We start from the raw sequence: 18,383 nt of genomic DNA, 5'->3' as shown, positions 1-18,383 counted from the left end.
ATACTAATAATACCAATAGCAAACATAAATGAAATTTACAATAACTTGAGATAAATTTTGTTGCTTTCTGTATATATGTAAACAAAAAAATAAAACGTGACACGAAAATTTTTAAATCTCACGCAAATCTCAAATTTGTTAGATACATGGATCGATAAGTATTTGTATATAATAAATCCAAAAATTCACTGTTTTTTTTATTTCTGTATAATATTATAAACAATTTATTCTGACTAAACAAAAAAACAATAATAATAAAATTTGCTTATTCGAACAATGAACAGTACGTGTCATTAAAAGTCAGCATTTTATTTTAAAGACAATAAGTAGAGCTAAGAAAAAATAATAATGTATTTGTTATTTACATACGTAATTACAATATATGTATTAACAATATTGATTGATGCATGTGTAAATTGTAATAAAAGTACCGGTAGTACATATTTTGTATTGGTAAATAAAACAGCTTATGTTGAGCAAAGTAGCAACTAGTACTAATTCACTAAGTTGATATAACCAAATATTACACTAATATCCAATAATATAGTATAGTATAGTGCGTATACATTGAAAATTAAAATGTTTCTTTAGTTGTAATATCCATTGTTATTATTACTAGTATATATTATGTTAGTTTTTTTTTATTGACTAGCTCATATACGGAGTAAAACCAGTAAAACAAATACGACAAAAATAAACCTATCCTAACCTAACTTAACCTAACGAGTCTTGCTGAGAGTCCACCTTTACATTCTCATTCTTTTTCGTAAAGCAAAACCACTCTCCTTCTCCTTGCAATGTTTTTTACTCTCTTATATCAAAAAGACTCTTGCGTTCTTTCTCTTTTTCATACACACACACACACACACACACACACATACATGTTAGAATGTCAGAACGATCAAGAACGGATATAAATTAAACAAGTTAAAAGTATTATAAAGAAAGAAAAAGAGAGACAGAGACGCTAAAGCTGTTACCAAGCAACCAAGAAACTAAGAAACCACGTATAAGTAATAAAATCATGTTAAAAACAATTTAAATCATCATTTTTTTTATTCTCAGAACCTCATAATGTCAATTTTTGGTTGTTGTATATACTCATCTATATGATATTTAGTACCGATCCCTATATATACCAGAACAACATATGAAAAATATTAATTTCTTTATAATTATGAAAGTAAAAACCAAATAACACGACTTAGCCGATATAATATAATACGAGAAGAGAGCGTATATGTATATATATATATATATATATATATATATACGATTGTTTCGTTGCCATGGACACGGACTGTACTGGGGACTATACAACTCGTCCTTTTTTAATCCTTTTCTATTCTCTATAAAAATAATAGTAATGTATAGTTTTTGTTGTTGTTGTTGTTGTTGTTGTTGTTACCAATAAAATTAGGCATGCGTGATTGTACAAGAAAAAATAGTTAATAATCGTGCGAAAAAAATAAATAAAATGAAAATTTAAGAGCTTACCCAACAGCCGGAAATGTAGTATAGGGAAACATGGTTCCCTAAAAAGTCAGATGAAAATCAAATGATCGCACGTACAACGCACACAAAAAAATAATAATAATATTAATAAATAAAAAAAAAATAAAAAAAAAAAAAAAACACTTATTTTAAATTGATATTAATGAATATAACTAAAACACATATGACACGCACATTAAACAATTAGATATTTACAACAATGATAGTAATAATCCCATGTATAATAAATATTTAAGTATCCTTGTATTCCGGGTCATGCACGCAGGTTCAAGGTTACTCACTCAGCTCCACTTCTATCAACATATACATGTCATGTATGTATATATATATATTTACGGAATCGCTTCTAAGAGCAACAACAATTTACAATACGATCTTAATAACAGCAACAAGAAGAATAAGAAAAAGAAGAGGAAGAACAACAACAACATCAACAACAATCAAACTAGCGTAATAAATTGATGCTTTCTGTGGCCGGTGGGCCAACACACTGCTGCTGATGCACACTGATTATTATATTCTTTCTCTTTCAGTTTCAGCACCACCACTATACCACCACCACCACTACCACCACTACAGCCAACAGCAGTAGCAGCAGCAGCAGCAGCAGCAGCAACAGCAACAGCAACGATAGCAGGAGGAGGAGAAAGAGGAGAAGGAGGGGTGAGCGACCAACAAACTAAACTGAGTGACAACGCGCATGCGATCCTTTGGCTTCCTTCCTTTTCCTTCTTCTTTTTCGCCCGAATAGTTAAGGTTAAAACAAAGGACTAATTTTATTATTAATAGCATATTTATTTTATTTCCCATTATAATTTACTATTTATTATAATATATCTCTATATATGTTGTACTTATTTACTGTGATTGTTGATGTCGAGAGTGTATCTCGTCGGTCTTGTCTCGATTTAGTTAGTATAGTGCGTTTAGTGGTCTTAGGTCTTTATTCGTGGTTATACTAGCTGTCTATCTCTATGTAGACAATGTCTAGCTGTCGGTGTGGTCGATCAATTGTATGTGTGTATGGCAGCTGTGACTGTTCAGCCCTCAAACTCCCAACTCATACCATACCCTAATGCAATATATATATATATATAGTATGTGTATAGTACTCAACCTGGTGTAACGGGGTCGGGATCAAGAAAAAGAAAAAGAGAAAAAAACGAAAAAAAAAAAGAAAAAAGATATAATACAATGGTTAAAAAAGAGCTAGGTAGAGAATATGTACATGTATATGTGTGGGATGTAAAACAAATGAGTAAAATGGAAAGAGTGTGAGGTAGAAGGGAAATTAAGAGCGCGAGGTTTAAGAAGGAGATGGAACGATACGACCACCACATACGACCACATACTACAACGTCCAACGATCAAATGCTGCGAGATTATAGCAGTAATAATAGTAGTAGTAATCGTAGTAGTGGTAGTAGTAGTAGCAGCAGCCAACAAACTGACTACAATATAGAATATACGGAATATAGTATTTAAAAGGACGAATAGAACAGAGAATGTGAAAAACAAGGATGAGGACAGATGATAATAAGGAAGTTGAGAAGAAAGAAGAGCATGTGACTCCAGCGACACTAACGCTATTTAGCTGTACTAATCTGTACCCTTTAGTGCTACCATTGGTCCTTACAGGGATTCTCATTTTACTACTTTTTATGCTTTTTATATAATAAAATAAAATAATATGTACCTTTCATTGATTTTATTAATTATTATTGTTTTGTACTTTTAAAAAATAAATCAATAATATTATTGTTATTACTTACTTAAATTTATTTAAAAGTATATAATAGTAAATTTATTAAAATAATTGACAAATTGTAAATAACTTTCCGGGTTTAGAAAATAAAAAATAATAAACATTTAATAAAACAATTGGGTCAACAAAAGATAACAGCACATGTCTATTATACGTATATATATATATATATATATATATTATACGAGAGTTTATTGGTTCATATATTTATTATCTACTATTAATCTGTAATTGTAGGTGTGCCTTGTATTTGTAAATTTTATAAATTGTATATATCCTTGAAAAAGTCTCTTTACTTGGTGCTTTGGTTTTATTTGGTTTTATTTACAATCATCGTGTCTGTCTTGTCTAGCCCACGTCCTTTTGTGTCCGCACACGTTTATCGTCCGGTTTCGCGAATGACCAAAGAAACAGAGAAATAACAAGAATAAGAAAAAAAAAAAAAAAAAAAAAAAAAAAAAAAAAAGAGACAGAAAAGTTGTCTCTTTTTACACCTGAATGCAGAAAGCCGGTTTCTCGGGTGCATTCAAGTTTATTTTTTTTATTATATACTTTTTTACCACTAGACTATAACATACATGTATATTATTAGGTATAGAGTGTAACATAAAATATATTATTTTTATTTGATATTTTTAATCTAGAAGGGGCAAACGATTTTTACAACATATATTAGATACCGATTTTTTTTTTTTAAGCATACACTTTTCCACGTTGATTGATAAAAGTAAAAAAAGTTATACGTAACTTAAACCACCCTCGAGAAAAAAGAGACGAATGTGCGAATAGGATTCTTATTATTACTTTTTTTTTATTTTTAATGCTCGACACTTGTGGTGCTTCGAGTTACGATGAAACCTGTTTTAACTTAAATATTTTCAATTTGAATTTAAACAAAGTCAACAAAAATTATAAAAATCAAACATATACACAATTAATAATTTTAAAAAAAATCTAAACATACTGTTGATCAAAGACTAAAACTTTGATTTACTCAATAATTATAAATGTATAGCATTTTTTCTCCATTGTACTACATTAAATTAACAGCATGTTTCGTAACTCGATGTTACACTGCATAATACACCCTTCATTCATAGAAACGATAGATAACGATAGAAACACACACCATAACCCTAATACACTTATTACTGTATGCTACAAATACGTATATATGATACCTATTGACGATGTTTTTAATATTACGGAAATTGAATCTATAAATTTCAACCAACATAAATCGTTGCTGCCAGTGTAAACTAAGTCTTTTTACTACCATTTTTTATTTTTTTATTTTTCGGTTTTTTTTATTTTTAATAGAGTAAAAAGAATAAAGATTCTATGAGGATGGGGTGAATCAAGTGGACTAGAGAGAATTTCAGATGAATATGGAACTAACTGACGGTCGTTAAAACCTCTTTATTTTTTATTCAATTCTATTTTTACTGTATTAAAAAAAAAATTATTTTGAGCTTTTATTTTCTGAAGCTCAGGATTATCTCAATTTGAAGTTCTTTGTTAGTGACAATTTAATAGCGATGGAATACTACTAGATGTATCAGGTACATAATAAATTATGACATGTGTAATATAAGTAATGAAAAAAATATTAGCAAAAGATAATAAAATACATTGGGTATAGTATTGTATAGTTGGTATAGTTGGTATAGTTTAATGTAGTGTAGTAGTAAATACTGATTCACGTCAGACATCGGTACCAACCAGTGCGCCCTGCGTGATGACGGAATGCGTGTCCAAAAGAGATTTAAATCGCATTGAACGACGTTTACGATTTGTTGTTTACCACTTAATTCATGTTTTCCATACTCCCCTTATTCTCTTTTATCTAAAATATTCCTTTATCTTATTCTTTTTTCCTCCTTCACCTCCTTTACCTCCTTAATTTATTTCACTATAGTAATTTATCGATTTTTATATAAACAGTAATACAATACATGTATGCATACTTGCATTAAGTTTTAATATAATAAATTTTGATACGTATAATTTTTTAATTATTAAAATATAAGACTAGCTGAGAGAATTTTTTTTTTTTCTCTAACACCGACGTTGAAAATTCATTGGATTATTAGAAAAATGTTGAATTTATTTTTTTATTATAAATTTTTTTTCTTTATTTATTTTTTTTTTTTTTTGCTTTTTACATTTCAGAAGATAGAGTTAGAGCAAGGAATGTAATCGGCTAGAGAGGTCGACTGACAAGTCACTGGAGTCTTGGAAACAGGACGTTATCAGCCAAGTTTAATCACAGATTATCCATAAACTCTCTCAAGAATAACGTACCAGCTTTTTTTTCCTTGTTTTTATTTAATAATATGTACATTAATGGATATTTTATTTTAATATCGTTAAGAAAAAAAAAAAATATATATATATATATATATATAAAAGTGATTTTACTATTATTTCATATTAATAGGTAAACAGATGCGGATAGTGATGATGAATCATTATTGTTAATTAGTATCGATTTTCGAGGTTAGCATGTACAAAGAGGAAAGGACAAGGGAATAGGGCCCATTATAGTATCGCTAAAACCACGAACGGATGTTGTTCCAGCTCAGCAATGGCGTCCAATTGCTTTGGACATAGAAGTAGAGGATATATACCTATACCACCTATACCACCTATACTAGCTACTACCGAAAACCAGCAGAAGATACATACAACGTCGACGTTGATAACAGCGATGACGATGACATTAAAGATGACATCTTTATCCTTTAGTGTTCTACTATTAGCAAGTAACAACTCGATTGCGGTCTCTGGCCGTCAGTAAAGTCCACTGTCGTATTCATCACATTCATCCAGCAATGTAGTACTAGTAGTGTACTAGTAACATTTGTTTTTCTTATTTCTCTTAATTCTCTACTTCCTCGAATTCATGTAATAAACAACCGATGGACTATGTATCGAGTCACCATTAGAAATATTTCCAACCAAACACACTAATACAACTTATATACTCGGCAAGTACGATTGCTAATATTACAACAACAACAACAACAATAATCATTATAACTATATAAGCTACCTAACCATATAGTTTTATATTTAAACTGTTACTGTAAATATTAAATATAAACATATAAAGAGGATAAGTAAGATATTTAGATCGGAATACTTGAAAGAGTGTTTTACACTACTTTGATGGTTCTGGTACACTAGTTTTATAGTTTATAATTCATATAATAGTTTAAATGTATACACAGGGACTGGCGCGTGTCGAAATCTGTTGATGAAGATTTAAGGTGCTGATAACAATGATACGCCACGACGTCTGGTTTTAGATCATTTCTTTCTTGTATATATTTAAACCCTATCTTTTTATGTATCTATAAACTATTTATAACGATTTTTCTGACGACTAATATCTATCATGCAATGATCTTTACTGATGTTTTTTAACGGTAAAATAATACCACCAAGTTTATTTTAATTATTATTATTATATTGTTATGAAAATTAACATCAATATATAAAAACTTAATATATTAATAGAGATATCGGATGGCAATGAAGAGCTCTGGTGATGGTAAGAGTAATATTCCATGCTGTATATGCGACCATGCTGGAAAAATCAACAACACGTGAAAACTGCTAGATATTTAGCTGGTTTCAAAGATTTCGAGAGTTTCGAGGGTTTTGAGATTCGTGCGACCGGATGATAGAATTTAATTTACACCGGATAATGTAGACCAAAGATAAAGGGTACTTTTCGATGGAAATAAGGAAGGTGTAAAGAAATAATAGTATAGTAATAGATAATCAAAGTAAAAAGTTATTATACATAAAAACAAATAATAATTCGATAAATACAATAAGATTATAATTAGATTTATAGGAGGGGTAGGAATATTGTTGAGAATCTGGAATTTTGGATTGCAGAGAATTTAACTTGGGTAATCTTCGGCATTATATTGGTGAATGCCAGCTACCACTATCAGATAACTATTATTATTACTACTACTACTACTACTACTACTACTACTACTACTACTATACTAATACTATTACCATCACCACCATACATATCATATAATTCCTATATTATATGTATGTATACTGTAAACTAGTAAATTATACAATAACAATAAATAAATTATAATGATATAAATAAACAAAAACAAATTTTGAATACTATATAATTGTTTAACGGCATTAGCTATTATATACACAGGTATATGTTCTACATTTATAAAGTATAAAAAAAAAACTGACAAATTGCATTAACATTGTCACTATATTTACACTCTATCTCTAAATAATACTAACTGAGCCATCATCATTTCTTGTTAATACTAATATACTTCTATCATATATACATTAACGGGCAGTTTATCGCTTCTCTACTCTCAGTGATGATGCGCCTAAATTATCTCAACATTACTGTCACTGTCACTGTCGTTGTCATTATTACTGCCAAGCTCACTATTTTTATTATATATACTATAATAATTTTTATTTTTAATAACTCTCGCTACTGCTGTAATATCTTTTATGGTCACGATAGTAGAAAAGATGAGTTTATAATAATAACGTATAGTATTTAAAAGAAAATATTAAAAGAAAAAAAAAAAAAAAAAAAAAAAAGGGACACAGAGGGTGAGAGTTTCTAGAATTAGTCTAAAAGAAGAAAAGAAATCGTTCATACCCTCTTAGTAAAAGGATGAAGTATATAGGAGAATCACATCGCAAGCAGTGCAAAAAAATGGCATAAAAGCGAAAGCTTTAATCAGAAAAACTAAAAAGGAACTATTTTTCATTTGTGAGGAGTAAGCTCTATCAAAAAAGGAACTACATCGCAGCCTTTTTTTTTTATTATACAAAAAAATTGTATATGTATAACACGTAATTTTTTTTATCAGGTCAATTTAATCATAAAATTTATGTAAAAGGAAAAAAAAAAATATTAATTTGAAAATTTTTAAAGCTCCATATCTCTTTGATTATGTCCTACTTTCTCACATTTTTTTTTTTTTTTTTTTTTTTTTTTTTTTTTTTTTTTTAATTTTTTTATGAATAAAAACAAAAAAGATTAGGATTTATGGTGTAAGTTGTGAATGAAAATTTGAAATTGCTCATGAGCTTGGGAATTCACCGAGAATTCAGATGAAAATAAGAGAAGCTTATCTCTTGGTGCACACTGCTCGTTCTGTGGAAAAGCTTTAATATAAGCGTGTATGGAATTTAGAATATTATCGTTGCGATAATAACCCTAAAAATATTTTTTGTGTGCACTCCAGATTTGCTTTAAACTATTTAAATAATTTTTTTTTTTTTTTTTAATTTCAATTACAATGATCTTTTTTATATTGTTATTTTATTTAAATAAAATCTTTTAGCTATAACGATGTCTATAATTCTGTTATAAATACAACCATTCATTTTATTAATCTATATACTTTATCCAAAGATATATATATATATATATATATACTTGATGAAAATTGATAAAATAAAGTGCGCCGGCGCTTATATTCATATATATATATATACATATATATATGTATCTGTACATAACTGTATAAACTATATGTGTGTATGATATAAATGTCGATTAAACTCGATTGCACTCACGTTTGTTTGCTCTTATTAATGTAAAAATTTAAAAATAAAAGACATAAATATTTACTATTTTAAAATATCGATATGACTTGTATGAATAAATATTTTAAATGAGACAATTAATATTATTCTTTCTCATGTATCGTTCTCACTGTCATCGTTATTGTTTAAATTTTTATTCGAAATCGCATGCCTTTTATTTTATATAATACTTATTGAATATATAAACACAATTTTAAATAATAAAAAAAAAGTTTAAGTGCCACCTGTTATTTATTGATTCGAGACACGCTACGCTACTTAGTTAATTATTATTTAAATATATTACTTTCGAAGCATTAAAATAAACTCAGACATAGTAAAAACAAAAATGGAACATTAATAAATATCAAAGGCTTAATAATATATAATACATAATAGGTATGTAAAAATAATTTATAGTTAAATATACAAATTGTATTTAAAAAATAAAAAATAAACATATATATACAACAAAAAGAGAGGACTCACCAGTTCTCGATTACGCCGACGTTGGAAAAGTTGGGTGGAAAGCTCGCCGCCGCCATCGGTGGTCGCGGCGCAATTTTGTTAGCGCCCTCACTTCCGGTTTTCGCCAGTTTTCACCGCTAGAACAAACCGACAACTTGATTATTATCGATTCATTCAAATTCAAAACTTAAAATTAGATTTAAACTTTACTCATATATGCTATTGTTATCTTTGTTTTACTATATATACATATATGGAATTAAAAATAATCATTTTTTTGTTTTATAAATAATTTCCTTAGTGGCAAGTTAATAATTATAATTTATATTAATACTTAATAGTAAGAAGCAGGTAGAAAAAGTTTAAAATGTTAAGTGACAATTAAGTTGAAGGTAATAAGTATACCAGAAAGAGAATCGATGGCCCTGACAGCAGTTTGAAACGTTTCCAAGAAGAACCAAAAGTTCGTTTGGAAGGTTACCAACCGAAAGATGTTGGTGGGGTGATATGTCAAGTAAAAACTAGAATAATAAAACGAACAAGAATAAGTCTATGGAGATGACAACGATGACTTCAACTACGAAGAAGAAGAAGAAGAAGAAGAAGAAGAAGAAGAAGAAAAAGAAAAAGATCTGCCATCAGCAAAGCGCCTTACCATTTCTATATTCTATTCGGTAATGACTGTGACTATACACGAACAAGTCTGGAGGGAAATTTGCATCATCGGTACCCCTTTTCAACAAGAAAACCCATTATGAAAATAGTCATATTTTTTAAAGCTTCAGCAAAACTGTAATTTACGTACGATACAATCTCGGTTGTTATATCTTTCACACTGATTTTTTATCATTTTTTATTATTATTATTATTATTATTATTATGTTTTTTTTTCTTTATTAGATATTCATCCCCTCGTCGTTGCAATACTGGTACACTCTGATACGACTAGTGTGGAGATTTTTCCTGGCGGTATCTCTCGACGAGGCCAAATGAAACGACAAGGATCGATGAATTTATTCGCGGTCCATTTGGCAACAAACTCGATGCAGCGACGTAATTCATGCAATACCTACATGCTAGACAAAGATACTGATATGTTAGGCAATATATATGTCGTTCCTATTACTAATACTCTGGTAACATTTCTTCTTGTATATCTATCTCCATACAATATAACTTTAAAAGGATAAGAGGCTGCAGTAACGCTGAAATTCATATATACATATATACATTGGCGATCACTATTGTATGCATTTCATGGCGGTCAAACTAAAAAATTGAAATATATATGAGAGAATAAATGAAAGCCCAAGAGACTTTTGCAGTTGGCCAATTTGCCAATTCAATTTTTTACCAATATTTTTTTTTTTAATTTCCCGCTATGAAAATTTAAAATTTAAAAAAAAGTCAAGTTTATTGGTTTCAGTTCGTTTTTTTTTTACTGCGAAATATCAATAATTTTATAAATATTAATTATTAATTTGGGTGAGGAAAATCTAGAAGGTATAGAATAAAATAAAACAGATTTACATAATAATATTGTTAATAATGATGATCATAATAAAAATGTTATAATTTTTGTATATATAAAAACCAGGAGAAACAATTGAAATTTAATGAATGGAAATATTTCACTGTTAAGTTTGTCGACATTGTATTCAGAACAATGGGTGATAGTTCAAATACTCGATATATATATATTATATATATGGATATGAAAACGTATTAGTGTTGCGTCACATACTGTTATTCAAAGCATTATTCCAACTTTGAACTTTGGTTCAACACTTCTCCCGACTAACTGAGAATAAACCGTACATAGACGCAGACGACAAGTAGAGAAGCTCTGAATAAAGTTTACGTTTAAAGAAAAAGAGAAATACGTATCGTTGGTTGTTGCTTGTTTCAAGAATTTATATACTTATTCAATCGCACATTTTTATTCTTGACGATTAATTTCTTATAAATTATTCACTATTATATATAATTTCATTGAAATCGAAAGTAAAATTTTAACTAATTAAATTAGAAAACTATAAAAATTAGTACAGTTGCCGACGGTAAAAAAAAAATTTTTATTACCTTGATTTTCTTACTCTATAAAGAATTTTCCTCACCTAAACAATTTTGTTTTATTTTTATGCAGAAAAATAAAATTAACTTATATATTTTTTTTTACAAAACTTTTAACCTCTTTTTTTTTTTTTTAATAACAAAATATATACATATATATTTGTAATTGAAATTTTTTTTATATTTTTAAACAATTAAAATTTTAATACTAAAATTAATAATAACGATTAAAATTCTTGAGACGACTATTTTGAAATAAATATTCGAAAGGATAAAGTCTATCCCTCAAGAGGCACACGAGAATTAACCCTGTGACGTCTAGTTGTCAAGTCGTAACTTTAAGAAGTGGTAGTAGACGAGAACGAATAAACTAAAGCAAAAGCGAGAAGATAAATTCGCAGAGATGAGAGAATATAAAAATCGTCTTTTCTTTTCTCTATTTTTTTTTTTTTTTTTTTTTTTTTTTTTTTTTTACTCTATCACATTATACTTTTTATTTATTTGAATTTGCGCTTAATATCTTTAATGATATTAGAGACATTTAAACTTGATTTGATTTAAATAATATTTATTTTTAAACGTAAATATAAACCAATAAGTGAGAAAAATTTTATTTAAATGATGAAATTAATAAATTATACAGAAACAAATATATGTAGTCACATAAATCTTAATTCAAGTAAAACTAAGAACTTATTATTTTCTGGATAAGAATTATTGTTATTATTATTATTTTTTTTTTTTTTTCTGTAACCAGCGGCAATAATTAATTAACAGCAGTACCATATGAAGAGTTTAGTCGATGCTATTGTTGTTACGTAGCTTTACTATATATATGGAGAGCCAAACTGTTTCGACGGCTTATTTGATCATCCGAATTGAATTAAATTATCTATATGCGTACTGTGATGATGTAGATTAATATATATCTTTATTACATATACAGTCTTCAAATCAGCATACGTATGTGTGTGTCTACTGTTGACAATTGAGTCTGCTTGTAATAGCACTATATACATATATAAAATTAATAGATTTTATCATCATCCAATGGGTGAGCAACTCAGCTATATACAATTACCACCACTATTACTGACTATAGTAACTAGTAACTATGAGATTGTCGACCACAACCACACGGCTTCCTGATCCTTTTTACTCTATACCTAATTTATATATATATATAGGATATACTCCCACTCAGGATATAGACTTGAATAGACAAACGGCCCGCGGGAACGATTAAGTCGGAAAGCTTAATGGGTTTTCCCATCAAGTATCTTACGGTTGTTGATGCTAATTGGATTAACAGCTCGATGGAAAATCCGAAAAAGAAAAAAAAAATTAATTGAGAGTTGGAATAAAACAAAAAAAATTACAAAAAAATCAATTTTTTTTCTTTTATAGTTTTTAAAGATGTGTTTTTTCATACGAATTAAAATAAAAATTTTGAATTATGATGATGTATATCGTATATATATTATAATTGAGAGCATTTTAATGGTAACATATATAAAAGACTCTTGAGACGTCGACGTTATCCATAAAACTACTACAACCTTCTTCCTTGTGTTATAGATATTTTTTTCTTTCATTTCTGAGATAAACCCCAGAATATAATTTGACTTGACAAGTAAAAAAAAAAAATAAAAAAAAGACAAGATGGTAGAGTGATTCGCGTGCACTTTCTCCTACCCGTCGGCATCACCAATGACGTTAAATTTTCTCTGAAATTATAGCACCCTCTCTTCTATATATATACATATATACATATATACAATTTACCTGATGGGTACGGTATACGCCGCAAGTAAACTTTGACTCAAAGAACAAAAATAGCGATGAAAATCGACGTCGTTTCATAAATAAAAGCATTAGTATAGGATACAAAAAGTGTGAGACAAATAAAAGAGATGTTATAAAAATGATGAGGTCAGGTAAAAGAGCTAAAAGATGGACACGAAGAAAAATGAAAAAATTTAAAGGCACTAAAGCAAAAGATGACAAAGATAAAGGAGGTCTATATATATATTTATATATAAGTATTTCCGTAAAAAATAGTTGATCATCAGGGAATAATTTTAATCGTATTTAGTTATATCTGCACACACACACATATATAGGTATGTGTATTGATGCGGGTGATGGTATATAAAAAAAAAAGCTTAAGTAAAAATAAAAGGAATATATAAAAGACGAATTGTCAACAAAATAAAAGAGGAAAATATCGGTACTCTTGAAAAAAGAACAAGGGTCGTACTACTGTGGAGATAAAACAAGAGGACTGTGAAGAAGAGTATATACGACGAATAAAAATCTCAAGGGGATGAGACAGCACCGACATCACTACTAGCACTACTAGGACTACTAGGACTACTAGCACTACCAACACCACCACTTCATACCAGTGGCAGCCTTTGGTCTCAACAACTTCCTGGTGTACACAATGCCCGAGGTTTAACCCATTTACTTTACCTCTTTATTTTATGTATTCTCACTTTTATACTCTAAGATTTTCATTCAACCATCATGGTCACACTCAATCACCATCAGTACTATTCTATTCATTAATAAAAACATCCCCCCCTCTCCCTGCTCAAAAAAACGTATTTTTTAAAAATATTTTTATGTAGCAAAAAGTTTTTACAACAACAATAACGACAGACAAAATATAAAAGTTTTAAACAAGAAACCTGGTAAACGAAAAGTGTGTCGTCCATTGTCGTAGAACATTGGAGAGAAAACAGCAATCATGATAATGAGCATCCAACTATACGCAAAATATACGTAGATACCTGAATTTTTTTTTATACTATACTGTCCTGAATATATATATTATATAAAAAAAAATCCTTATTTTGTTTATTTTTCAAATAAAAACGATTGATAAAATAAAATTGAAAAAAAAAAAAAAAAAAAAAAAAAAAATATGTATAAAATTAAAATATGAAAAATTTATTAGTCGATATATGAAATAGAGTAACGCAGATTTTTCCGTGGGATTGTACGCTCGATTCAATCTACAAGTTTACTAGCCTTACTAGCATATTACAGAATTACTATATATATATATATATAGTAATAACATAACAGCACAAACACACTGATAGCCTTTTTCGTCCCTAGTCCCTACTACATTTCCTATTTAACTATTATTATCCTACAGCTCCTACAGCTCCTACAGTTACTAATAGCAATATACTAGCAATAGTAGTACATACATAGTAATACTGCCGATACTACACCATACTAACTTGTACTAATTGATCTAACTGGATCTAACTACCACACAGCAATGTACTGTCAGCATAAGAATCCCTCTAGTACCGACAACGATATCGTTTATTTGTAAACCACCCCAAGTGTATACATATATAATAATAAATCAAAATTTAACTTTTCTGCAGATATATCATATCTATTGTACCGTATTTTTCTTTACATTAGTCGTCTAACCACAATAATAATGTGACAACGACTGAAGAGAATGCTTATGTCAAAATAATGATGTTAACATATACTAATTTATACTGATAGAGAAGTAGTTATTATTATTATTATTATTATTATTATTATTATTATTATTATTATTACTATTATATTGCTAAACAATTTCTCTTATTTAATTTGATCTATACATCCACTGATATAAATTTATTTTTATTTTATATAAGCAAAAAAAAAATTTTAAGATATCTAGGGGTGAAAGAAAAATATATATAGATATTTATTATGTGTATATATTATCTATAGATGTAAAATGACAAGTTGATGATGTGGGACGTGTCGCGATTAACGACCCGCAGGGCCAGTGGAATGAAATCGTCAGCCTTACCCTGTGGACACTCAGTACTCGATTATTATCAACTCTACTGACTATCGAATTTCGATAAATGTCCACTCACCGCATATCGAAAGGTGCAAATAGAATAAAGTTTAAAAATTTTTTTTAATAAATATATTACACAGCTATTCATTTTAAATTTATTTAATAAAAAGTAAATAATATTTATACTTATATATCATTATATTAGATGACATATTATCAGATATACTGTATGTACATATTAGTTTTAATAAAACCATGTCTTTATGAAAATTTTTTTCTCATTTTAAAATTCAATACTCTATTACCTCTCTCGCATTCCATATTTATGTTCTCATGCGAGATGGAAAACCTCTAGGAAACAATATTATTATATTTCTTGCAATACATAGGTAACTTGATAAAAAAAAAAAAAAAAAAAAAAAAAAAAAAAAAAAAAAACTAATAATTAATTTTTTTTTTTATTTTTTTTTCTCGTTAATTATCGAGCTAAAAAAATATATAAAAAACAAAAATTGCAGACTCGTCAAGAGCAGTTAATAATTGGGAAAAATTTTCTCAGCCGTAAAAAAGTTTTTGCCCAGTAATTAATTCACCTCTCGACAGGTCTATAGTTTTCGCTCATCGAAACTATGCGTACCCTTACTATATCAGGACTTAAATTTTCCCCTTGAGGACCAACTTTTACCCGATATATGTATTCTATACTCTATGCGTCTTTATATTCGATTAGTTCGATTAGTCGACGCACGCGCTCTTGTTTTCTGCCATATACAATATATATATTTAATTTCTTGCTCTTTGGTCTTTCTCATTTTTATTTTTTTTTCAGTATATTAAACTTTTGTCTTTCTTTTATAATCGGATGAATAATCTCGGCAGCATTTTTAATTTCTTTTAAAAATACATAATAGTAATAAACCAAAAGACATAAATATAAAAATAATAAATAAATAAATAAATAAACAAGAGTTTAGACAGAATAAAAGTGGAAGAATTTAAATTAAAATCCTCTCCTGTGACAGATCAACATTGAATGTAAAGCCAAAGTGGCTTAACATTTGTAGTGTAGGTAAATAAAGAATTTTATTTAAAAAATTAGTCAATGCAATTGCCTCTTGGTGATTTTGTTACCCTAATACTCTTTATCTCCTCGGTAAAACTAAACTGACATATATCATTTTGTATTTTACATTCTGCATCATATCACTTTAAAGTAATTTTAAATCTTTGTTATGGATATAATAACAGACAATTTTTTTAAGTTAGACACATAATAATGGGAATCTATATATATATAATATTTATAAATGTATACTTGATGAGATGATTGTAGTGCATCTCGACGGACGAATGGACTGAACCAGATGTCGGCTAAATCTGTACTGTACGTCTATATACGCACAACCATCAGACCAATACAAATTTTATATATATATATATATATATATATACTCATTGCGTCCAATTCACCGATTCGTCTTTCCACAAGTTAAGAGATACGAGTTGATCTCCCGGGAACGAGTGTCGTCGTTACGAAAAAGCACCCTAATCATTCTCTGTCTCAACGTCTATCTCCACCGATTAAATTTATTCTTATTTAACTTTTTTTACTTTTTTTATCTTTAACCATACATGACATTAAGCTACTAAACATTTCCGTGATAATCAACCGTTGTTTAATTTGATACATATATCGAATTGAATACATTTAAAAAAAAGATTATATATATAAATATATGATGAGACTACCCTAAGTTTTAAAAGGTAATGTAAGGAAATTGTATGATGTATATTAGCAGAGTAAAAAGTATTGAGTAGGTAAAAGGAGCTTCGATGAGGTGGCTGATGTGAAAGATGAGTATATACTCTTGTGAATGATTTAAGTGGTGGTTTACGTGCTGTTTGCTTGTCTTGAACGTCAAACTCGCTGAAAACGTCAATTTATCTTGACGCTATTGGAAAATTATACATGTACTTTTAATCTCTTTTTCTCCTTTTATATTATATACTTATATATGTATACATACCTATGTTTTATTTTATTAACATTATTTATGCTCTCACTCTTATCATAAAAATATTAAAAATAATAATAATAATAATAACAACTAATTTAAGTGGTTGTAAAAATAAAGTTGTTTTAGTCATACCTGAAATTAAAAATCAATAATAATTTAAAATACTGTTGTTTTTGTACTTTCACAACACTGAGTTATCACTTTTGTATGATTGCGTGACGTTAACGGTTGGCATCATAATGTAATACGAACGTTGGAGAGAAAAAAAAAACACTGAGGGCCAAGTATTACAATGCGGAAATTCCAATTCACAATACTCGCTATTTTTATTTGGTAATTTTTTATACAAAATTATAATTATAAATATTGATGATATTTGCTGATATTATTGATATGTATGTATTTAAATATTAAAATAATACCTTTTAATTAATAAATATCTTCACAGGTGATCACAAAAAAAGTTTTCATACTTGAAAAAAAAAATATCAACAATTGTGTAAGACACAGACATACGCAGACGCAAACGCACACACATACACACACACGCGCACTTTTTAATTAATAAAATTGAATTTTAATTGTTATTGCAAGAAAAATATTTAATCAACGATAAATTTATTATTTACTGTTTCCACGTGGATGAATGTCACTTGAATTAAAATTTTTATTATTATCAACACAAATTCAAATTAAGGTTTAATTTAAATGATGTCTATATATATATATATATATATATACACTTTAAGAATTTATTAGTTGTAATAAAAGAAAAATATTCATTTCAAGTATTGTTATTTTTTGTAATAAGTATTACTACTCACGATGATTAAGTAATATATATATATATATATATGTATATATGTATTTATGTATATATATATATGTATATATATTTATATGTATGCATGTATATAGTATAATGACGCGTGTGTGTTTCACGTCGCGCTCGAGCAGAGTAACTGAACCACTGAACGACAGAAGACAGAACGAGTTGGTTGATATAACTCGCGGGGAAGCCCGAAGCCCAAAGCCCGAATACAACTAAACACGACTAGGCTAGGCGTTGAGAGCTTCAGAGCAAGCTAGAAAGTACGATAGCAAT

The 18,383-nt window shown here is 28.3% G+C and overlaps 1 protein-coding gene across 4 annotated transcripts in view; it reads right to left on the bottom strand.

The window, feature by feature from the left end:
- LOC106693152 (RNA-binding protein Musashi homolog 2-like) overlaps positions 1 to 17,901 on the bottom strand; it is a 36,003-nt gene extending 18,102 nt beyond the window's left edge. Inside the window, exons 1-2 of one of the 4 annotated variants that reach the window (XM_053738371.1) lie at positions 17,701 to 17,901; positions 9,380 to 9,495 (exon numbers count right to left, since the gene is read on the bottom strand). In XM_053738371.1, the coding sequence (XP_053594346.1) occupies positions 9,380 to 9,435 (56 nt within the window). In that variant the 5' untranslated portion in view covers positions 9,436 to 9,495; positions 17,701 to 17,901. Of the gene's footprint in view, positions 1 to 1,497; positions 1,536 to 1,689; positions 2,078 to 9,379; positions 9,496 to 17,700 lie in introns of those variants that run through there. The other 3 variants (XM_053738372.1, XM_053738373.1, XM_053738374.1) reach the window with 3 other exon arrangements.
- Between the last annotated feature and the right edge of the window lie 482 nt (positions 17,902 to 18,383).

Source organism: Microplitis demolitor, chromosome 4 (genome assembly GCF_026212275.2).
Source record: "Microplitis demolitor isolate Queensland-Clemson2020A chromosome 4, iyMicDemo2.1a, whole genome shotgun sequence".
In the NCBI taxonomy this organism is placed as follows: Eukaryota; Metazoa; Arthropoda; class Insecta; order Hymenoptera; family Braconidae; genus Microplitis; species Microplitis demolitor.
This window is presented reverse-complemented; position numbering and strand designations above follow the sequence as displayed.